Below are 24,880 nucleotides of genomic sequence, written 5' to 3' on the forward strand. Positions count from 1 at the left end.
CAGAAAAAAAAACTCGGTGTTTCAAAACACTATTTGCTACATTATATTCATACAGGAACATTCTACCTGCTAGACAATTGGAACTGCTTGGAAATATTATAAAATGCAAAATATTTTTCCTTTTACATGGTCAGTCACCATTCTCATCAGCAAAACACTGGTGTATTACATTATTTCTAAAATGCTTACAAATCCTGCTGAAGATTTTTCATTTCATCTCACACAAGCGGGTACTTATGACCGAGAAAGAACAATTCACTGTGCTACCCATCACACTAAATCGAACAGCATTATGAAGTTATTCCTTTCTTGTCATTTTTTCAGGTGAGGAAATGCAACCATGCCCTCGTCCCAGCTATCCCTCTGCTCCAGGAGACAGCAGGGCTGGGTGCATCTCATGAATTGGTACTCACTCTCCTGCAAATGGTATTGCTACCATGTTAGCCAGGAACAAACACACACAAAATCCAGGGTTTTCAGCAACTTTTGAAACATGCCTATGAATATTTCTTATCACTAAATTACTCTCAAAAGAGGAACCACCACTAGCAAAAAGGCCATACATTTTAAAACTTGTTTGGACTCAGATAAGGTTAACGGGTCAAAGGCTTGCTATTCAAAATGCAGTTCTCAGAGCAGAAGTGCCATGGTCACCCGAGTTCTTGTTAGAAACGCAGGCCCTTGGGCTTTATTGTTAGTAGTAGTTAATTACACAAGACCTACAAAATCTGGACTTTATTTTAAAACAGACTAAAAAGCTCTCTCTCTCTAGCTTCCCAACTACTACTACTGTGGTCAACTATATAAATGGCCACAAATTCTTCCTTCTCTGTATCCATGGCCTTGAATGTGACACAGGACACCATGCTTAAAAGCACTTTAGCATTGGACCTGCCCTCTCGCTACTGGGAATCCTCCGACCACCACCATGTAAGGAAGCCCAAGCTAGCCTGTGGGATGACAAGACACACTTGACCTGTTCACTCCACTGCCAAGAAGCAGACATGTGAGTGAGGCCATCCCAGGTCACCAGGCTGCTTAGCCTACCAGCCAGCTAGAGCTCAGCAGAGCTCAGCCCAGCCAGGCCAGACCGGGACCACCCAGCTGACCTACAGAACCACGACATAAACAAATGGCCATTGTTTTAAGTCAGCAAATCTTGGGATAGTTTGTTACATAACAAAGATAACTGATAACAGCCACTAAAATCAATTTTAAAAAAACCTGATACTGCTCTTAATTTCACTCATGGTTTCTACAGTCATACATTTATTCTGAATTATAATACTCTAGAATAAAATACAATGCTAAACACTAATGTTTTCAGGAAGGGGAAGGTTTTGATCTTGGAAGGTTTTATCTACTTTAAAAATCATTTAAATGGTAGAAACTATTCTAGGTTCTGATTCATTTCAAAAATGACAGAGGAATCAAGAAAAATCCAAAGAAAAAAAGCTCGGCAAAGAATGGCCTCACTGAATCAGAATCACACCTAAATGATTGTGACGCTGTAAGAATGTGTTAGAATGGCCATCTTGTATTTACAAAGTCATCTTGGGGGGAAAGAAGCCCAGTCAATGAAAAATGATGCTAGTTTAAACTTTTTATCAAGATCACATGTCTTCACAATAATTGTGCTTACTAGTAAATTAATCCTGTTGATACATCTGGAAATATTTATGAATTACAGTGATGGCCTTCCACAACTGTTAATTCAAGTGTGAACAGACTAATTAGGTTTGGATGGCTGAGTCATCTTAAAAGGGGTGAGACTATAAATTAACCCAGTTAACTAGTCAATATGGGAATAAATCACAGGAATTATGGCCATAAAGTGCTGTGGTTTAATGCGGCATGTTGGAAGTGAAATGCAGTGTAATGTATAGTGTGTTGGGACTGCCTGAGCATAAATCCTAGCTCCACCACTTAGCAGGAACAGACAAGCTATTTAACATCTCAAGGTCCCCCTATTTGCCTAGAAAAGGGCCTAATAACAGCACCAACCTCACAGGGTTAATGTGAGGATTAAATCCACAGCTCGCACACAGTGTGGTGCCTGGCAGGTAGGTGGATGGACAGATAGACCAGCGCACTCTATAGCTACTGTTACTATTGCTGCTGTTGTCACCAGCAGCAGCAGCAAGTCATTTCTATACTTACTGGAAAGGTATGCAATTTTCCATTAGGAAAAACTACCTCAGCTGCTTCAACCCTGAAAAAAAAAAGCCAGAAAGAAAACTAAATAAGTAAAAATAAAACTTAGGGAAAAAAAGGGCCATAAAGTCTAGAAATGTGCCTGGTCAATAAAACTTTTACTTGGTCTACATCTGCAGCCTCAACATATTCAATCTGGCCATATGCCCACACTGCTGTCTGGACTGACCCTCCCACGTCCAGGGGCGCTAGTCCACGTCCTATGGCTCCCAGGTCTCCTGAGGAGGTGTCCACCTGGTAAGTTTATCTCCCAGTACTGCAAAGCACGCCTCCTCTATGAACTTCTTGCCAATATTGATACACGCGTTCTAGGATTTACTAGGGTCATGTTGTTACACAATGAAAACTGACTGACACAACCCCTAAAATGCAAGCCAATCCAAAATACAAAAAAAAAAAAAACCCCTAAACAACAAAAACAACTAATACTACCCATACAATTTCAGACATGTTTTCCATAATCATACACTGATTTTGAATTACAATACTCTAGAATAAACTATGATGCTAACACACGGAAAGGGCCATATAGGTTTGATAAGCATTTTTTTTTAATTAAAAAGTAAGTTTGGAACAAATTCAGTAGTCCTACTTTGCTTTTATATGACTCTCTTCCTCTGTTTAGCTTTTCCTTCTTCTGTTCCTCCATGTTTATATTCTTAAATCCAATGAGCCTTAAGTATACCTTAAATTTCCTTGCCTCCATGATGTCTGCCCAGATTGCCTCAGCTAGCAGTAACTTACCCTTACAAACAGCCAGAACATTACTGAAACTTTTTAAAGTACTTATCACTTTTTACTTTATAATTACTTATTCATATGTCTTAGCTCCCCAAAAAGGTTATACATCCTAGTTATAGGAACCACATTTTTCATCTTTATATTTAGCACAAGGCCTTAGAGCCTTGGCTTTAGAACAATAGGCCATCATTGATAAAGATACCTAATGAACTTACGTAAATTGATTCTCACAATATTCACTGAACGTGGTAACAATAGTGTCAAGAACTATTTTTGCCTGCAAAGGAAAAAAACAAGTATTATGGTCATCTACTAATATACCTTTCTTCACTCAGAAGGAAATGAGTTATTATTTAATATCCTTTAGTCCCCAAACATCTAAAAATGGACTTCTTTATATAAATTCTAAAGAAAGAAGTGGAATAAAAACTCCTAAGTAGGCCTGACCTTATCTTCAGGTGTTCTGCCTTCATGCCGTTCTCTGAGAGTTACAATCCATGACTGAGACAAATCATTTATTTCCCCACCCCCTCCCTTGGCTTCACCAAATTTCAAAAATGACAGATGGCTAACTACAGCAGTAAACTTTATCAATCTCCTAAGTCTCTGCAGCCAGATTCCAGATTTCTGGCGTAGTCACTTATTAACAGTCTGACTTTGGGCAAGTTATTTACCCGTCTTCGTACCTTAGTTTGTTAAGTAAAGATGATAAAAGTTCCTACCTCACTTGGTTAATATGAAGATTGAGAGAGAGTATGTATGTGTGTGTTGTGTGTTTGTGTGTGTATAAAACACATACAGCAATGCCTGGCACATAGTAAAGGCCATTATAGAATTTGTTAGTTTGTTTTTAAGTTAAAAAATACAATAACCTTTAGAGAAATATGATTTGCTTTTATATATACTTCACTCATAAACAAGCTTCAGGGAAAATATCCAATGTCTGTTAATGTGCAAATTAAAAAAAATTTTAATGGAAAAAGCTTTATTATTTATTACTCTGTCAATATTTCTGAAGGCAAATATGGTTCATTAAAGTTATAAATGAAATACCTTACAATGGTCTCCAATCCTGTAAGATGCATGCAAATACCATTTACCTGCCCTCCTCCTACACTCCAGTCACCTGCTGCCATTCACATTTACCTTAACTGCTTAATTGCCACCTCACTCTATGTCTTGCTTACCACGTGTAAAGAAATCACATGCCATAGAAAAGAGCTTTCGTAACAATTCAATCCAATATATGTAGTAACTAAAATGACTGAACGACTGATGTTCTGCATATTCTAGATATCTTTCTGTGCATAAACTCTTCTGCAACTTACTAAAAAAACTCTATAGCCAGTTGGTTTTAAAAATTTCTTTTACAAGTACACAAACGTATGAAATTAGTCAGCATTCAGATTAAGCCCACGAAGATGAACACTTTATACAGGTGGCATTACAATGCATATCCCATTCCCTGTGTTACACTTATGCATATGGCTAATTCTCTCACAAGATGACAAGTTCCTTGGAGTTAAGAACATATAACTTGTTACCAAATTCATGGCACTAGAAAGATGGCTGGTGCTCACATTTGTTAATTGAATGAAAGCACTATAACCAAAGTACAGAATATCTACATCTTTCTACTTCTCTAAATTTCTAAAATATGTTCCCACCTACAAAATAAACATATTTTAAAGTGTAGCCACATAGTCTTGGTCCAGAAGTAAAAATCTATCCTGACGGTACAAAATTAGAATAAAGTTTTATTTACCTTAGTAAAGTCAGTTCCTGTGCATTCAATAAATATATTTCTAGTATTTACTGTTATTTTTGAATGATTTCCTGAAACAAAACAATCAGTTTCAGAAACACAAGTGCACTAAAAAACTCTACAAAACTGAAACTACATTTTAACTTGGAACACAATATAAACGGACACCTCAGAGGTAAGGGGAGATACATCTATTATTTTAAGCTTCCATTATAAGCTGGAGAATAAAGCTAAAATAAAAACAAGACTTTACTAAGTGCATTAAATGTGTCAGGTGCTAAAAGTTGTCTCATCACATCTTCACCACAACCCCACGACGGAGCTGCAGGCAGGACAACGAAGATTCAGAGATCAGGCTCACTGACCACGATCATTAGCTATTAAGCAGCAAGGCTATAAGACGAGTCTGGATCTGGCTCACTCCAAAGGCCACTACAAGTACTGGAGTCCGAGATCTTGAGCAGGAAAAGATTCTCCTTCCCACCTTAATCAACTGCACCCCCTACTCACCTCAGAAAGCCAAACATCTATGCCTTTAATACTGTTAAACTATCGTGCATTCAAATTGCTTCTTCAACAAAGGGTTCAGAAAGGAGTTAAGAGAGTAAAATTCAGTTTTAAAGTTTTAACTATAAAATAGTAGGTAAGACAGAATTTGGCTTGAACTAAATGACCTGCTAAAACCAAAAATCGACGCCCTTTGGAGGAATATAACAGCATCATGAGAGTAACACCAGAAGATATTTATAAACTTACAAATATGTATACATTTATAAATTACATACAAATCACCAGTTAAATATTGAATAAATGAATGAAAAGAACTATTACAATAAAATCTACAAAAGACCTGAGATTCTCAGATTAAGTGTTACCTGATTCAGCCAAGTCTACTGAGAATTCTACAAAAACGTCAAAAAATAAGAGGGAAACAGCAAAAACTATGATGCTTAAGAAATAACTCACCGTTGATGATTGGAGGCATTGAAAGGACGACACCATTGCTATCATAGATAACTGGGTACAGAGGTTTGTTTTCAATTATATGTAAATAATGTTTAAGGTGGTTGTCAGTCTGAAAAAAAAGAATTGTTTTTTACTTTTGTCACTGTAGTTAGTTCACATACCTACCTGGCATAAAAAATACAGAAAAACAATAAAACAGCCCCCAAAAGTTCTAAATTTATACAATTTGCTGGTACAAATTAATTATCTTAGCATCCTTATACAGCCTCATCTCCTACTAGGGAAAGATGAAGCCACAGTTGAATTGCTTTTCAAGAGTGAAAACAGATTTGCACAGTAAGCCTGAATCACCTTAAGCAAAACACAAAACATACAAAACAATTTAAACAGGAAGAAATCCCGTGCAAATAAGGCCAATGATAATAGCTGCTTTCTCCAAATGATCCCCACTACTTCCACTACTTGTTAAGGGCAATTTAAGGTGACTACTGACTACTGAATTCATTTTCACTGCTCCACTGTAAAATGCAAATAATGGGAGGTAGACACTTTGTAACAGAGTGTGACACACACACACACAACAACTAGTAAATCTTATTGTTCCTTATATTTGCATGAGTTTTAATTACACCTAATTATAAATGCTGCAGTGTGGTATGATCTACTTCAGTGGTTCTCAGTCCTAGCTGTACATTAAAAACATCTGAGAGGATAAAAAAGTACTAATCGACAGAACAAAACCATGCCCAGACCCCACTGTAGATCAAATGAATCAGTATCTCTGGACTGGAGCCCAGACGCTGCTGTTTTTTCAAAAGCACTCACTGCACTGCCCTAATTAAGACTTGACTTTGGAGGAATTTCATGATTCATGCAGAGCTATGACATTAATATGGAAGGACCTCTACCTTGTACATGTTCATCAGTTCACAGGCTGTGTATTCCTTTGTCTTGTTTAGAGGCTTGAATTTGATATCTGAAGGTTTCTTTGCAGTGTAAGTAAATGGGCCTGATAAAGTGTCCAAGTCATGGGTACCAATAGCAACCAACGCTCTTTTCCTACATGGAGAGAGAAATGGGAAAAAAGACCCGAATATTCCAAAGCAGAAATTCCAAAGATAACACAGACTACAGGTTTTTAAAAATTATTTTTAGACACTTCCCTAAAATACCCTGTTAATATATGGCAACTTTATAACCATTAAACATTACGAGAAATTATAAAGCTACTTAAAAATATTATTTCAATAGCTGAAGTACGTTTCTTCAACTGTGCTTTCCCAAGTACGTTACTAGGACATTTACAAAGTCAACATACCTTTTACCTTCTTTTAACCTATTTCCTCTTCATATCCTCAAATAAAAATAAATGTTTTATTTAATTATAGTGCCTAAAAGCTGCCATGTTTTTTGGCTATATTTTCCTAAATTTCCTGTCATATACCTGCACTGCTTTATTAATGGAAATTATTTAATTTTAAAATTTCATATGTAAGGAAATTTCAAAGGCTATTAATTTCATTTATTCTACAGTTTATCTGCAAAGGATTGAAGATAATTTTAGGAACTTAAATCACGATACAAAGTAGGAGAGAAAGAAACAGAAAGAGGGATAAAAAAATGGAGTAATGAACAATGTTGATACTAAACTAGAACCTCAAGGCCTACAGTCTTTCCACAGAGGATCACAAATTTAGCCCTTAGATTTCCAAAAGACAATTCAGAAGGAGACACTTGGGCAGAATTTATGGTGCTCTTGAGAATACTTAAAATTAGTTTTAGATGTATGTGTACATATATTTGACAATGTATGCCTAACCACAGTTACAGATCAAACAGAGAAAATGCATTAGTAATCAAAGAATATATTAAAGTCCACATTACTTGAACCATGAAACAGTTTTTTAAATGTGTAAGAAACAGATTTTGGTCATCCTCCAAGACAAGTAACCAGAACCTTAATAAGTATAGGTGAATTGAACAGAGTGGTTGACAAGCAAAAAGGAAGGATTACTTTACTCAATGAGTTATACGCTTATGGAAGATAACCCCAGAACTAGCTCAGGTTGAAATGAACATGGTTCTGTAAGTTTAGATAAATTAACAACTGACAAATCCATGGGTAAGAAGGTCCATGTCAGATAAACAAGATTACACTGTATAGCACAGGGAAATATACACAAAATGTTATGATAAATCACAGAGAAAAAAATGGGACAATGAGTGTGTATATGTCCATGAATGACTGAAAAATTGTGCTGAACACTGGAATTTGACACAAATTGTAAAATGATTATAAATCAATAAAAAATGTTAAAAAAAAAAAGAAGGTCCATGTTTTCCTGAACACTGATGTTGGTCCCTTCATCCTAAAACAATACCTCAAAAAATGACACAAAATTTCAACCTCAAACCAGTCATAAATAAATAAATTCCAGATGAATGAAAGAGGTATGCAATTTGAAAAACAAGAGACAAACATATATACACACATAAAAGAAACTGTAAAATTATTGAAAGAAAATATAAGAGAACGATGCTCAAAACTGTGGAGTAGGACACCCGTTCTTAAGTAAGACACAAAACATAAAAGCCATGTAGGAAGACTGATAAACGTGCCTATATCCAAACTAAAAGCCTTATATATCCCAAAAGACCCCAAAAGTTAAAAGACACACTGATAGAAAAGGTTTACAATGCATGTACAGAAAAAGAATTAATATTTTAAACATATATTTCATACATATTATATGAAAACTAAAAATACTGAGAAATCAAGATTCTACCTGTTACACTGGCAAAAATATTACAGTCTTGCTATGAAAAAGCAGCAGCTGTAAGAAGGGAGCAGAAAATTCTGCTGCTGCCAACTGCAGAGGTCTCATCTAGCCAAATGTTGCGAGTCTGAGTCTGGCTAAATATTCAAGAGTCTCTGCCTGCAACAAAAATCACTCGTCAGAGAAAAAGAGCAAAATTAAGAGCCTCTTCCACAACCTAACATTCTATATGTAATCAAAAAGCAGTGCATATGAAAACAGGGAAACATGACTCATATTCGAGAAAAAACCAGCCCATAAAAACCAATGCTTAAGATGACCCAGATCCTCAAATCACCACACTAGTTTTAAAAATGCTACTACAAAAAATGTTCAAGAAAATATACACATAATTAAGAGATAAGGGATAAACAGCAGGAAAAAAAAGGAAATTAAAAAGGAATCGTATAGATTCTAGAGATGAGAAGTAAAATAACAGGTAAAAAATTCACTGGACACTTCCAGCCAAGTCAAAGTAACAGAAGCTAGATTTACTCTCCTGCCTGAAATAATCACTAAAGAGGCAAAATACACAAAACAATGGTTTCCATGGCTGGCACTGGACATCAGGCAATGAAGGGCGGCAATCCCTGAGACAGGAAACAAGGGGAGCCTTCCAACTGCCCGGCTGACTGCCTGGAGGGGCTTCAAACCACAGGGCAGGAAAGGGAATCTGGTTAGAGTCCAGTGGACTCCCTAAGTTGGAGACGTGGTAGAGCCTAGAGATCAAGACAGCCAGAGTTCACTGCACAGAGGGCCAGAGAGGAGAGAACTCTGCAGGCGGGCAGAGGGGCCCCGTCAAGTAGTCAGCTGAGCACTGGCCAGTGCACACATGTGAGGAAACCACCCAAGGCCAGGGAAAGAACTGTCCAAGGGAACAGCGCTCACAGACTACAAAACCTCACTATTCGTGTGGCAATGGATAAAGCAGGAACAAGGGTCTTGGCTCAGTAGTAAGGGCTAATTAGCCCTAGACAGAACACTGCGTAATCACGAAAACAGACAAACAGAAAAAAAGCAGAGAAAAGTCAATGAAACCAAAAGCTGGTTCTCTGAAAACTGATATACACTGATATGCACTGAAGAAATTGATAAACCACTAGTCACAGTGATCAGGAAAAATACGAGAAAAGGAACAGGAATGCAAGAGGTTAAACAGATAATAGAGATATATTAAAGGATAATAAGGGAACATAATACAGAACTTTATGCCACTCAATTTGATAATTTAAATGACATGAACTTATCTCGTGAAAAACGCAGTTAGAATTTACTGACTCTGGTACAGCCAGAGTATTAGGACGTGATTTATTCCTCCCCTTAGAAAAAAGCTCATGATTTCCAGAAATACTGCATAAACCAGAGCTTAAAGTCAAATAGTAAGGAAACGCCTTCTGATTTAGATAAAAATTAGATTCATCAAGTGAACAGAACAGATAATTGGGCTCAGCCACTTGCTAGCTGTATCTATGCTTGTCCGAAATCCTCTACCTTGTTCTTTATTTTGAAATTATATTCATTTCTCTCTTTTTTTTTAATAGAGGTACTGGGGATTAAACCCAGGACCTCCTGCATGCTAAGCATGCACTCTACTCCTGAGCTGTACCCACTCTCCTTGAAATGGTATTTAAATTCTTATTATTTTGCATAATAATAACATCTGTAAGATGACAAATAGATTATTTTTATAAAACATTTTGGAATAAATGTTATTCAGAATCTGGAAAAAAGAAAAATGATGTTTCAAGAAAAAGAAACCTCATGAGCTAAACCACAGGTGTTTTATTTTTAAAATATTTTTCACACCAGAGGAAAACATCCAAGGGCCCCTCCGACCTCGGTCTCTAGCCCAACCCTTACACATAAGCCTCTTCTAGTTTCCATAGTTTACCGAACTACAATCACTGCAATTATTAAAAAATAAAAATTACTTTTTCTATTTTTATTTAAGACATACATAACTGTTAAAACTTTGACAAGCATGAGATCAACTTATGTTGATATATTTTAAGACCAACACAAAAAGACTGGATGTGTTAGCTAAAGCCTGACATTTTTTATCATGAGTAAATATATCATTTCTACTAGTATTTTTGAAATACTGAAATTAGTTGAAGGACTCCCTCCCACTGTTACCTTCCTCGACCTTTAGGGGTTAGGAATTCCATAGGTTTGAAGATCACTTCACTAAAGGGAGCTCTCTGGGAAATGATGTATAGCAACGCCAAAGACAGAACAAGACAATCCAGTTATTTAGTATGTGTGCTGCCGAGGTGAGCACAAAAATTCAATTATTTAAAAGTCTCAAGTTTCATCTGTCAATTTATAATTATATTCAATCAAAAAGTGAGATCTAAGCCAAAAAATTCTGCCTGTTTTGAAATTGAGAAGTGAAACTTCAAATTACCATGGTTTAATACTTAGTAGTATAATCCACTGCTAGTTAATTTGAACCAAAAAACAAAAACAGACAAAAAAGAAAACCTCTACGAGTAGATATTTCTTCTCTATATAATTTTCAAAATATAGCTTACTTCTCCATGTAGACACTATTTATAAGCAGTAACAAATAGCTGTTGGTAAATTGAAACTTATTTAAACTTAAGTTTAATTTAACAAATTTAAACTCTTGTCACTCTCACATATTATTAATTCAGAGCTTTGAAAAAATGTGCAGTAGAGAAAGAAAGGAAAAAGGGAAGGAAAGAGGAAGAGAAGGGGAAGGAGAGGGGGAAGAAAGGGATGAGAAGGAGGAAGGAGAGGGGGCGGCAGGGAAGAGAGAAGATGCAGCCACAAACCTGCAAATGTTCTGATGCAACTTCTCCTGAAGCTCAATGAAGCTGTCATAGCGATCTTTAGTAAACTTTATGTTTCGGAGAACTGCTGCGACAGCGTAAGGGCGTATTTTTGCTGTCTGGAATCATTATATCATGACAAACAGTAAATGTTAACCCTTTTCTCTGTAATAATGTCTTGTAACAAAAAGTTAGCTGTCACAAACTTTCATTTAAACAAGGGTATATTATTCATTCAATCAACAAGTAACAAAGTACAGTGGTGATAAGAAAAAAAGTCACTGTCCTCATGAAATTTACATTTCAGATTACTGAAAATTTACTAAATTATTGAGAAAAAAATCAACCTTTAAGTTGCCTGTTGATAGTTAATATTTTTACCAAATAGCCTTCCCCCAAAGATTTTCTAAATTTTAGTACCATAATTTAAACAATTATATCTCAAATGTATTTTTTTTCCAAATGTATTTTAAACAAATATTTGGATGCTACTTTCTGAAATTTTTCATGGAAAACAGATGCTCTGTTCCCTTTCATTTCTTGGTTAAAAACAAAATGACAGTTTTTAAGAACGAGAGGCTAAATATACATCCATTTTAGCAAAACATCAAAGAAAATTATACTTGGCAGAAGGCTGAGCTTTGTTCCATCTTACATACATAAGAAATGTTTTTAAAAGGAAAATAAAAATTGACCCTTATTACCTCCTCTGTGATGATCAATTTCTGGATTTCTCCATTAGGCATTACCCGTTTATACACTGGAGTCTTTATCCTAAAATGTTAAAACACACTTGCTCAATATTAACCAAAAGATTTGATAAACTGATTTATCCTATTCTGTGTATAGAAAGCATGCAAAATGAACAGAACTAGGACAGCGGGTTAAAGTTACAGCAAACCAAATTTCAACTGAATATTAAATATAAAACAACAATAACAAAAAACAAACTTCCTAAAATTTCAAGTTGTCTAAAAATGGGTTAGGATGCCTCATGCCTCATGGTAATGCTTAATCTATCCCTAGAGTCTCCGCAGAGGCTAGAAAACCATTTTACCTAAGCAATTGTATGGGGGCATTTAAACATCAGCTGAGGGGCTGAATTAAATAACCTTTAAGTTTTATTCCAATCATGAGATTCTGAGCTTCTAAGAAAAATAAAGCTTATTAAAAATATAGATGGCCTGGTCCCATCTGGACTTAATGAATCAGAATATTCAAGGGAAAGGCCTGGTAAACAGTACATTCTGAAGGCGTAGTCCAGGTAATTGTTATCATTAGGAGAGGGTGGGAACTACTATTTTAAGTCAGTGCTTTTCAAACCTCAATGCCTACAATCAGCTGGGGAATTTGTTAAACCAGATTCTGATTCAAAAAGTCTAGGGTAGAGGCTGAGATTCTGCAGTTCTAACAAATTCCCAGGTGACACAGATCATGCTGGTCCATGGACCACACTTTGAGTAGCAAAGGTCTTAAGTCATTTTCCTAATTCTGTCTTTTCCTAATTTTCCTAATTCTTCCCTAATTCTAAAAATTCTGTCATTTTCCTAATTCTTTCCTAATTCTAAAAATCTTACAAGATGCCTGTTAAAAACAGAAACTCAAATCAGAGATGTTTGGGAAACACACTGTAAGGGATTATCCCTGACCCCCAAAATATAAATATCTGATTGTCATGCACAGAAACAACTGGGTCAACCCCCAGATTTTAACCACCTTAACCAAATGCCCAATTATCACCCTTTCACCAACACCTGTCACTCATCTGAAGGCCTCATAGTTCCAGAGTCTAGCCCATCTGCCTGAGGCTCTTAGGCTCAGTCTTTTGCAACTCATGAGATAATGTATAAGTATTCAAAACCAGAAACAACTATTTTTGATAGCTTTACTGTTTTGCCTCTTTTTCATTTTATATGTTCATCATTTTCTAAATTTATTACCTGAAGAGTTAGGCGGAGACTTAAAAATATTCTTCATTACAAATTAAGAGATTGAAACTAGAAAGGCCAATGAACTTGCCCGCAGCCGTCATTAAGATCTTTAGTTTTCCAGTTAGGAAGCTCCACTCCCAAGCTTCCTCAAAATTCTTAAGAAAACGACATATAAAGTTTTGCCACCTGTACTTTTCTCTCAACCTTTAACAAATCCAATGAACTATCTCTTCCAATTGGATTACTGAAAAAACTCACATGAACCTACTGAAGAATTTTTTAAGAAGCCATAAAATCATTAACCACTCTAGTTTTAAAATGTGTTCCCAAAATGAAAGGCTATGACTCAATATTGAGGCAAATTTTCAAATGGCTACAATCCACAGGTCCAATCATCCCTCTGCAGACCTAAAGGTGGTGTACCTGTCCAACAAGTTTTCTTCTAGAAACTGAGAAAGAGTTGCTGATAATGACAGGCAAAGAAAAAAGCAATTCAACTTAGCCAAGTATTTAATGAACGGATTCCCTTACCTTTCTTTGAAGACTTGAAGTCCTCGAACCAATCCTTCCAGACACAGGAGATCATATCTATTGGCAGGCACATCAATTTTGTAGAGAACAACATCAGAGGCCCCCTGTGCCTTTTCATTACCTTGTTCCTTACTTATGATTTCCTTCTCGGAAGTCTAAAATAAACCCCCAAAGTAAAATAAAACTAAGTCAGTCTAAATTCTTTTGAAAAAGTAGTTCTTAGTCCTACCAAGTAGTAACTACATTATCCATGTTCTTTCCAGAGCAGCACAAATCCATCTAAAGCAAGGAGTGGGCCAAATCATGCCTGCCGCCTGTTTCTGTAAATGAAGTTTTATTGGAACACAGCCACACCCATTCATTTACATATTATCTGTTGTTAAGTACACACCACAACAGCTGAGTTGTGACAGAGACTACACAGCCTTCAAAGCTGGCCCTTTATAGAAAAAGTCTGCTCATCCTTGATCTAAAAGAAAATGAAAACACAAGAACACAGGGCAACAACAACAAAAGTGTCAATGAGAAAAAGGAAGGAGAATTCACCAAATAAAAGATATGCAACTTTTTATAAGATAATAACTCTAAAAGCTAAATCCTGTGGGCACCAAAGTCTTAAAGCAACATGAGAATGAGAGTAATCATATAAAAGCAAACAAAAACATCTGAAGAGATCATCAGAAGCTGTGGGGTAAATTAGAAGGGATTAAAGGTACAACAGGAAGCAATCTAACGACCGTAAAAGGTACAGAGCAGCAAGAATGAAAGCAAACAAGAGGAAGAAGAGAAGTAACACTAGGAGAATTTTTAACGCAGTGGCAAAAAGCTTAGAATATCTCAATCACCACAATAGAGCAGAGAATAACATATTTTCTTAAAAAACAACCATTGCCAAGAAATTAAATTCCATTGCCTATGTTTACTACAGCAGGGAACTGTAGGTATACGTAAGAAATTTTCAATCAAAATGCTTAAAAGTCATAATCCAACTGTTAATGCTACTCACTAATTATCTGGAAACCCCACTTAACTGGAACTCCCACTGCTTCTACCACCACCAACCTGCTAAAATAACTGATGGATTCCTATCAAAACATGTAATGATTTTTCTCTTACGTGGTGCCCTCCCACTGTCACAATACGAGTACTTCAAATCATTGCCCAAATAAAGAGTTATAGTCTACATCTGCACGGCAGGTAGAAGAATTCAGTCAATAAGCACTGCACACCCGAGTCATATTCGAGGAATCACAGGGGTCCATACAATGCTGGGACCGCACAAGGCTGGGTCCGGCTCCTGGGAATGCCTACCCTGGGTATCTCAAACTCAGGAGACAATTTTAAAAATCAGAGGAAATATAAAAATAATAAAAGGAGGATAAAAAGGAGGGAGCAGGAGAGAAGAAAAGAGATGAGGGCGATAGGGAAGGCTATGAAAAGAGGCAAGAAGAGGAATCAGAATTTAAACCAAGTTCAAAGGGATCAATAAAAGTGCTGTACCTTTTTTTTAGTGAAGAAAGATGATGGTGGATTTCAGGAGGGGCCCCCATAAGCAAGGGGGAAAAAATGTGGTAACCAGAGAAGAGAAAACACCTGAACAAAAAAAACCTAATTCTTTTGCAAAAAAAGACACAGCTGCTTAAACCCTCCTTCGTTTTTAGTATCTCAGTTCATGCAAAGATCATATGTGAAGACTGGGTTTGTCAATGCTGACAAAAATGTTATGGAAATCAATGACCACAGAAATTTCAGAGCCAAAGGGTTCTATAAAGATCATATAAGCCAAACCCCCTTATTTCACGGATGAAAAGGAGGCCCAGAGTGACCAATAGATGAAGTCCAGAGAGGCAATGTAATTGTCCATAGTCACATAGCTAGTAAATGTGGAAGCTTGAACTGTTACTCAAATTTTCTGATATCCAGTCCAATGCTCTTCAATATCACACAGCCTCAAACATAATTTTGAGTCCTAATAAAATTAATAACAATTTAATATAAACTACAGAAGTCTCAGCTGACCTCTCAAGATACAGATGATCACTAATTTAAAAAAAAAAATCTTCCTGTAATGTTAGTAAATAAACAGCAAGAAAAACAAGACAATACACATTTTGTCAGTCTGAAGCTCCTCAAACTTTATAGTGTTAGAAAACACTGAATAGACTAAGAAGATAAAAGGTTTGGGGGAAAAATAACACTAATTACCAGAGAAATATTAATTATCTTTTTAGTTACAAATGTCTTTAATATATAATCATTACTAGTAATATATTTTGTAAATACAGCTATTGTTTAAACATTTTAACCATTATACAATCAAAAGACCAGGAAAATGCTTCAAAATCATTTTTACAAGCAATTCTTCAAAAAATAGGAGATGATTTTACAAGATCAATGTATACAGTAGTGAAGGAAGAATGAATTAACGCTGGTTAAACAAACATGGAGGAAGGTGAGGTGGGCACAGAGGAAATGTAGAAGTCAGAGGCCAAGGAGACAGCAACTCTGGCTGAAGCAGAGCTTCCATTGCTCCCAGACCCCTCTCCATAAGGTCATCTGCAAATGGCACCGGGAGCTCACTCTCACTCTAGGGTTACCTGAGAGGGTCTACCCACCTCCACAGCACTAACCTGACAGCTTAAGGTGTCTGCATCCGAATAAGGCAGGGACCCCTTTTGAGACTTTACACAAAGCAACAGACACACTTAGAACCAGAGCTTAGCCCCTTAACACAAAAATTACCATGGCCCACAAATATTCCATCTTATAACAAAGATAAAATATAATAAACTTCTGAAAAATGAACTTATACACAGGATATGAGATAAATAAATAACCAATACATACAATTTCATCAAGTTCCAGGCCAAATTCAAAACATAGCTCGTCAAATTCTTCGTCAGCTAGAAAAAAAAAAAAAGAGAGATTGCTAATTCTAATCTGTTCAGTACAAATGAGTATAGCATATAAATTGCATTTTTCAAATTGCCTTACATCAAGCATACTAAATATCAGGCATCAGATATCACCATTTAAAAACAAATTTTGAAAGTTTGGCCAAGAAAAATTTTTAAAGAAAAAGAAAACTATTACAAGGCTGATTCATCTAAATAGTATCAACTACGGAATCAGGTTACCTGCACTGGGGACTTTACATTTACTCAGAAGAAAAGTAACCTCCTAAGTAGGGACCCAATGTAAAGTAGGCACAGAATCACAGATCCAACATGATGGAACAACGTCATATAAATCCTATCATTTAAAATTCTAAGGTGGCCTAACAGTTGACTTTGGAGCCGTGCCAATCCTAGTTTGAATTCTGACTGTTCAGTTTACTAGTTCTGAGAGCTTAGCACCTTATGTAAACTTTCTGATTCCTATGTCTCATCCATAAAGTGAGCTAAAATGCCTCATCCAAAAATTAGCATTTTACAGCCACTGATTTAAAGCATGCAACTGTTGGAAAGATTTAAATGAGTTCATGCAGATAATGGGCCTGGCATAATGCCCTGAAACGTGGTAGGTCTGCAAAAATTAATAGTTCTCTTCCTTACTTTTAAATTATATTCTATTCTGCTTTGCTACCTGACACAACATTTTTAAAGTTTTCTTGTCACCCAAAACTGAACACAAACTGTCATTACCAGTATAGTCTAGCAAAAAGCTGATCTTAAAATTCCTGATCCTGATACTGAACTGCCATTTACCAAACATTTATTGAGCACCTACTATATCTCCTGGCACTTAACTAGGTATCAGGGCTGCAAAGATAAATAAAACACAATTCCTGCCTTAACTACTTCCTACTGTAGTAAACAAGCTAGATGTGTAAATACAATTATGATAAGTGTAAGGTACAGCGTAGGCACAAAGGAAGTAATCAGCTCCACCAAGGGTCAGCTGAGGCTTCAGAGAAAGGATGAGTTTATTTGACAGGGATGGTAGGGAGTGAGAATCAGCACGACAAATGTAGAAAGTTCAATACGGATGAAGCATGAGGTTCATGTCAGGAGACATGATGGAAAAAGTAAGAAGAAGTCAGCTGGTGATGCCCTCTGCCCTGCCTGAGGTAATGGGGAGTTACACTAAAGGATTTCCAGCTGGACAACAGCTCAATTAGATCTGCGTTTTAAAGAATGCTGGCATGGTGGTGGAAGAACTGGAGCAAACAATCTACTGCCAACAGCCAAGTGAGACAGTGAGGACTTGATCAAAGCAGAGCAGGGAGTCTGAGAAAGAAGAATGTGAGAAACATCAGAGACAGATTCCATAAGGCTCGAAGACTGACCAGGAGAGAGGTGGGAACCGTGAGTGAGCAGGAGGACTCCCAGGTCTCTGGTGTGGGTGAACATGTGAGCAGGGGTATAGTTAACTGGGGCAGGAAATAACAGAGGCTTCCAGTGATTCCCTGCCTCCTGCTATTCACACCCTTCTGGGAACTGAGGTCTGAAACAACCACAAGCGTGAGCTTGGAAGCATATTTTCCAGCCCAGCCACACCTTGCTATTACACCAAGGCAGAACAGGACCAGAATTGAAGAACAGTGAAAATAAATCAGTTAACAAGAAAATGAGTGGCAAGAGGAAAACATCTGAGCAGAAAGACGATAAAAAGGTAGACAAAGGTGATAAAACTGCCCCAGAGGAGCAATATTAAAGAATAAAAGCAGCCCGAAAAATATTCTTTGCTAATCCTCAATAAGCAAAGAGGTGGCGAAAGGGAAGGCAGTGACTGATGCAACAATGGAATTTTAGGACAGACGAAAAGCAACCATGGAGGGACTGTAGAATAGAGGGAATGGGGATAGAAGAGTGAATGAGACATTATCTGAAAACAAGAAGAGAAAAACACTGAAAGAGAAAAAAAAGGGAGAGGGGACAAGTCGGATTCGCACTACTTGGAAACCAGAAGCTTTGCCAAAATGTTTTTCCAACTTTTATCCCAACCTAATTAACATTTAAAATATTTCAAGAAATAACACATGAAATACAAACTAATAAGTATTATTTCTAACCTGTCTGAAGTACATCTCAACACAGATTTTGCTGAGTGAAATTTTAATGAGTCAGTAGCTGACAGATATTTGTGGATAATTAAGCCTACCCGATCTCTCTCAATATGAAAAAAAAGGGAAGGGGGCAGCTAGGGAATACATTAAAACATCAGATGACAGTGAATAGGTTATAAATCTCATCATTTTTAAAAACTTGGATTATCTCTTACTTTCCCAGATATGGATACCCACGTGGAAACTGATCACAGATGTCTTCAGCAAATATTTGCCACCTACTCTCTTGTATAATTCAGGTACATCGTACAGCATGAGTGAGAATATGGTTTAGAAGGATGGGTAAGGAACATAATTATGCACAGTATGAAATAAAAAGCGTAGGGAATTAGAGCCAAGTTCAGAGGACAAAATAATTAACTCTTTTCCAGGGCCTTATGGCAGAAGGAGAATAACACTTTAAGAATACAGCTGACCCTTGAACAAGGCAAGGCTCAAGGGTTCCCATTGCCTCCATCATGTCCAAAAATCTCTGTATAACTTATATAGTTGGCCCTCCTGGGTTCTGCATTTAGGGACTGAACAACCACAGATTATGTTGTAGTATTTACTGTTGAAAATAAATCCTTCTATAGGTGGATCTGCCCTGTTCAAACCTGGGTTGTTCAAGGGTCAACTGTATGCAGTATCTAAAAGTGAACCTTTAGGTTAAGTTTTCAAAAGCTAACTTTATTTCCACAGTAGTATCTTACTGTAGGAAGCAGTATCTATTAAACCGACTAGGGCTTTGTCATATCTAATCCTAAAACCAAAAATAGCTCTCACAAATCAATTGCTACAGCCGTTATACAAGCTGATAATATGGGGCGGGGCAGATGTCACTTCAACTGCTACATCTATATGGTAACTGATAATTGTACCTAATATGTCTCCCCCTTTTTTTTAACGCTAGTGGTTTTCGAACTGAAGAACGTAAGTGTAGCATGATGACCAAGCCCATCCAGTGAAGACTCAACACTCAGGGCTCAGCCCAAATGTTACCGCCCTACCTAATGTTGTTCTTAGCACGATATCTTTTTTTTTTCTCCCTGACAGCATTTAACGTTATCCTAAATCATTTTATTAATATGCTGGATTTATTATCTGCCTCCCTTATCCGAATATGAACGTGGACCTTAAGTGCTATGGGCACCACTGTACTCCCAAAGCTCTTAGGCCAGTGCCTGGCACCTAACAGGAGCTCAGTAAAAGTTAAAAAAATAAAACAAGGACAGAATGCCGTCCCCTCTCCTATTCACAAACGGAGTTTCCACAGCGCTTTTCTTACAGCACTTAATTGGCTACACTCGGGATGCAACCCGGGGCTTCACTCCTGTTCTATTCCCTGGCATCAGGCAGGCAGTAGGCGCTCGATGAGAGCCCTGAATGAATGACACTGCGAGCCCAGCACCTGCAGGTGATGCAATGGCACCCGCGGCGACACCGGTTCCCAGAGGCTACATCACCCTGGCCTGGCCGCGGAGGCCGTCAGCCCTATCTAGACCTCGAGCGCCCAAGGCCGAAACCAGCTGGGCAGCATGAACGATGCCACGAAACCTTTTGGAGGGGGTCCCAGCCTCCGAGGAGAGGCGCAGAACTATGCGGCCCGCACTCACTGTAGGTCCGGCCCAGGGCTCGGAAGAGCAGATCACGCTTCACGCTGACAGTCGGCATGGCGAGTCGGGCCCACTGCGCTTGCGCGGGGATCTGGCCCGGGCTCGGCGACCGAGGTGTGTAGGACCCGGCCCCGTCCGTGAGGGCTGTCTTGAATATCGCCAGTCTGCTCCCCAAAGCTTCTCCTCTCGCTTTTCATCTGAAAGCAAGTAAGTGGCCACCACTAAGCTCGGAAAATCTAACTTCTTTGGGTGAATGTACTACAGGCTGAGAAAGGAGACAGAATTGGGTAGAATGGGCTAGGATTTGATGGGCAGTAGAATGAACAGACCGCGAAGGCCCTCACGCCTCAAACGCACGACGGACGGAGGGCGCCAAGACAGGTGGGCGGGGTGGGGGTGGGGTGGGTACGTAAAAGGGGGCGGGGCATCGAGGTGGAGAATCCTCCCGGGAGGGGTGGGACTGTGAGTAGGCGGGGTCTGAGGCCGCCAGGATAGAAAGATGTGCAAAAACAGTGGGAGCGAGAGAAACTACAGACCTGCTTTCATCTCATTCCTTAATCTCCCTTATGCCCTGCTACGTGTTATAACTGTGCTTTGTTTGAACCTTACTGCAGCCCTATAAGGGCCGGCTTCCTTAAATAACCTCGTTTTAAAAGCGGAAACAGACTGCTATTTACTCTGTTCTCCACTGGTAGGTGCTGTGCTCAGTCCTCTTCCAGCGTTAGATCGCCTTCTAACAACCCTCAGTGTAATAGGCAGAATAACAGCCCCCAAAGATATCTGGCCCTAATCCCTGGAACCTGTAAATGTCATCTTAAGTGGAAACAGTCTTTTCAGATTAAGTTAAGGATTTCGAAGTGGAGAGATTATCCTAGATTATCAGAATGGGCCCTAGATGCAGTCACCTATCTTTATAAAGGGGAGATTTGACAGAGAAACTAGTCAGCATAACCACTGGGGCAGAGACTGGAGTGCTGCAGCCGCAAGCCAAGGAATGCTAGCAGCCACTAGAAACTGAAGAGGGAAGGAAGGATTCTCCCTTACCCTTCCAGGGCAGCCCTGTGGTGTCTACAGACACTTTGTTTTTGGCTCAGTGAAACTGATTTTGGACTTCTAACACCCAGATGGGTGAAAGAATATATTTCTTTATTTTAACTCACCAAGTTTGTGATAATTTGTTACAGCAACTATGGGGAAGTAATACACTCAGTAAGTGCTACTATTATCCCCATTTTACAAATGATAAAACTGAGGCCCACTCTATCTGAGTCACCCAACACAGAAAGCAGAGCTGACACGCTTCCACAAGGGAGCCTTGCCCTTATTCTTTCTACCGCACAGTGAGTGAAGGCCTCCAAGTCCATTCAGGTGAGGGAAGGGTAGCTGGGTGGGATTTAGGCCTTCCTGGCTGCCAATCAAGCAGATTTTTTCCCCCTTTGTTAGCTTCCCTCTATGGCTGCAGGCAGTCCCTTCCCAGTGTCCAACAAAATAGGTTGGCAGAGGCCCCATCAATGGCAAATATCTCCAATGCCAAATAAAATTCTCTGTCCTCAAGTTGGTACTCAGTTACTGAATAATGAATTAGTGAATAAAGGACTTCCTGAATTATTACATGCTGACCTGCTCTCCTCTGGGCATTCCAAAGAATTCTGTGGCTTTTAACTTCAGTTTCCTCATCTATAAAGTAGAGATGGTAATAATATACACCTTCAAGAATTATTGTAAGAATTATAAATAATACTCACAAATGACTAGCATAGTTCTTGTGTCAGAGGTCTTAGAAATTGGGCTTTGTCATTATCGTTATCGATCCCCCTAGTCAGTTTCCTGCTATCCTCAGACTACCCAGGGGCATTCTGCTCCTATCTGCTATATGCAGCTCACCTACCCAATCATGTTTGGTTCTCCTCCTTGCCTAATCAAATGTTGGTGGCTCTTTCATCTAGCTCTTTCATCACCACACAGGATCAGAGCCTGTGTAGATCTGTGCAATCATGATGTTTTCCCCTGTAAAACATGTAACATATGTGGAGAAAGTTTCTGAAATGATTGTGCCATTTTCCTGTAATGCTTGTGGATTGGGTAGCAATTGGGAAAGAGATGTTGTCTGGTCTGAAATCCTTCCCACTTAGGTCCCGAAAATGCAGTACTGTGTCTGATGACATCTCACAGTGGAGTAGCAGGTTTTCTAAAGTGGCATGCGAACATTATGTATGTGCTTTCCTCCCCAAAACCAAATATCATCCACTCCCAGCCTTAGTTTCCTCATCCATAAAGTGGAGGTAGGACCTTACTGGATGGTTTTGGGGATAAAGTATGTGGAAACAATTTGAAACATACTAAACGCCTTTCATATATTAGATATTTACACTCAAGCTAACAATCCAAGTGATCTGAGACTATAAATTATCTCTGGTATTAAGCTTACTAAAACTTGGGCTGCTGCCTCCAGGAGAGTGAGATAGGGCTGTAAATTCAGGTAATAGATGATATAATTGACAATAACTGGCCTTATTTTACTTGCTATGTATCCAGAAGTAGTTTCGTTCTGGCTAGAACCTCATATGCCTTTCTTATAAATCTCCTGGGGCATTCTAATCCCTTTGTAGATTATCCTGAAACTTTAGGACATGATCAATGTCCATGTATCTTCTTGAGCTTCTATTGATGAATCTATATGGAACCAGGAAAGTCTGCTAGACCTGCCAAGAATCAGATTGATCAGTACTGGCTTCCTAATTGTCATACCAATGTTTATTTTTAATTGTATTTTAAAAATAAAATTGTTAGACATTTTATATTATTGAACATTCCCTCATTCTTGAAATTCTCCTTTCTCAGTTTTCCTGACTCCTTGGATTTTTCTATTATCTGAGAGGTAATAAAAATGCAGTGTCAAGAGTTTTATAAATTAGTCACAGATTACCATTCTGTATCTACCGCTTACTGAGACCTTGGACCAATTACTAAATACTGAGAAGCCTTAGTTCCTTATAGAATGAAGATAATAATATAATATCTACTTCATAGGTATAACATGTTTGTGCAAATTTTAATATAAGAGTTCATGTTTGGCATATTGTGAACACTTGATAAATATTGACTCTCGCAGGCTCTTCTACTTCCTACACCACCCTTTCCTACCTTCGGTGTGGAGTACCCTCTAAAGTTATGTCTTTGGTGATCTTCTCCCTGAAAAGATCTCAGCTTTCACTACCACCTAACACAGGTGGCTCCCATTCTAACCTTCAACTTATATCTCTCTTCCGTGCATATTTCTTACCAGCTTCTGAACATCCGGACCTGAATGTCCAACAGGCTGTCATCTCACACTCAAAAACTGAACATTGCACTTTCGCCCAAATTTGTTCTTCCCCATGTACTCTCTATCTTTTTCAATGTCATGAGCATCTACCGAGTGGTCCAAGCCAGAAATACTGAAGTCCTCCTCCTTCATTTTTCTCTTCTAACTGATTATGATTGAGAAAACTTGGGATAATCTGCTCAGCATTCCTTTTTTTTCCTTTGAGCAATGGGACCCTGTGTTTCATGCCAGTGAATTGGTCCAGCTGTAAACACCTGAACCAAACTGTTTTTTGGACCTGGAACCACAGAGAACTTGAGGTCCATTTTATTTAACAGTGGAAACAGTAAGATGCAAGTCTGGAGCCATTGGCAGCCATGTTTGCCACCATACAGAGAAAACTAATCTGCAGTGTGCTAAAATGATACGGACATTGGAAGAAAAGATAGTGGAGAGAGACCTAGAAGCATTTAAATCCCTGGTTGTTCTTAAGACTTAGGTGGCTCCCTCTTCTTCCTGAAACTTGGTTGTTCAACTGAATGAAATTCAGAAGGATTAAAGCTTTGACTGTGAGAGTAGGAGGGTTATATCTGAGACTGAGGGGATGGATACCCCATTGTGCAGGGCCCAAAACTACATTAAAGAGTTTGGACTTTATTTTAAGAGCAATGGGAAGAGATTCAAATATTTTAAGCAGAGAAATGACATGATTAATTTGGTATTTTGGAAACATCACTTTAGTTACATTGTAGAGAAGGGATTAGGGATGGTAGTTCAGGGGACCAAACACAAGGCACATAAATCATTTAGGAGGTTGCAGTAATCCAGAGGAGAAATGATAGCAGCCAGAACTTGGGAAATGGCATGTGTTGTGGGGGGAAAAGTAATAATAATAGACCAGAGGAATCAACAGGTCATATACCATGTAGCCATAAACAATCAGAAAGATACAAACATGAGTGAAAGTCCATCCATTGGAGTGAACCTTCCTGGAAATTAGAAGTAACTGATGGAGCCTGTTTTGCTGCACCTCCAAGGACCCTGCTGTTTGAGTTGCTGACTGCTTCTTTCAAGAGCCTGTCCTGGATGAGATCAGTTGCAGTAGGCCTTTCCAGTCTCTCTCTCTTAGTTTCACCCCAAGAAGTTTCCCAGGC

The 24,880-nt window shown here is 38.3% G+C and overlaps 1 protein-coding gene across 1 annotated transcript in view; it reads right to left on the minus strand.

Annotated features, from left to right (window-relative positions):
• Window positions 1–20,558, minus strand: part of FARSB (phenylalanyl-tRNA synthetase subunit beta) — a 61,010-nt gene extending 40,452 nt beyond the window's left edge. The window contains exons 1-10 of the mRNA XM_006207948.4: window positions 20,423–20,558; window positions 16,607–16,662; window positions 13,760–13,914; window positions 12,002–12,071; window positions 11,301–11,416; window positions 6,595–6,745; window positions 5,687–5,795; window positions 4,721–4,791; window positions 3,171–3,232; window positions 2,161–2,212 (exon numbers count right to left, since the gene is read on the minus strand). Of these exons, the coding sequence (XP_006208010.1) occupies window positions 2,161–2,212; window positions 3,171–3,232; window positions 4,721–4,791; window positions 5,687–5,795; window positions 6,595–6,745; window positions 11,301–11,416; window positions 12,002–12,071; window positions 13,760–13,914; window positions 16,607–16,662; window positions 20,423–20,480 (900 nt within the window). The 5' untranslated portion in view covers window positions 20,481–20,558. The remainder of the gene's footprint in view (window positions 1–2,160; window positions 2,213–3,170; window positions 3,233–4,720; window positions 4,792–5,686; window positions 5,796–6,594; window positions 6,746–11,300; window positions 11,417–12,001; window positions 12,072–13,759; window positions 13,915–16,606; window positions 16,663–20,422) is intronic.
• Window positions 20,559–24,880: the final 4,322 nt, after the last annotated feature.

Source organism: Vicugna pacos, chromosome 5 (assembly GCF_048564905.1).
Source record: "Vicugna pacos chromosome 5, VicPac4, whole genome shotgun sequence".
NCBI classification, from domain to species: domain Eukaryota; kingdom Metazoa; phylum Chordata; class Mammalia; order Artiodactyla; family Camelidae; genus Vicugna; species Vicugna pacos.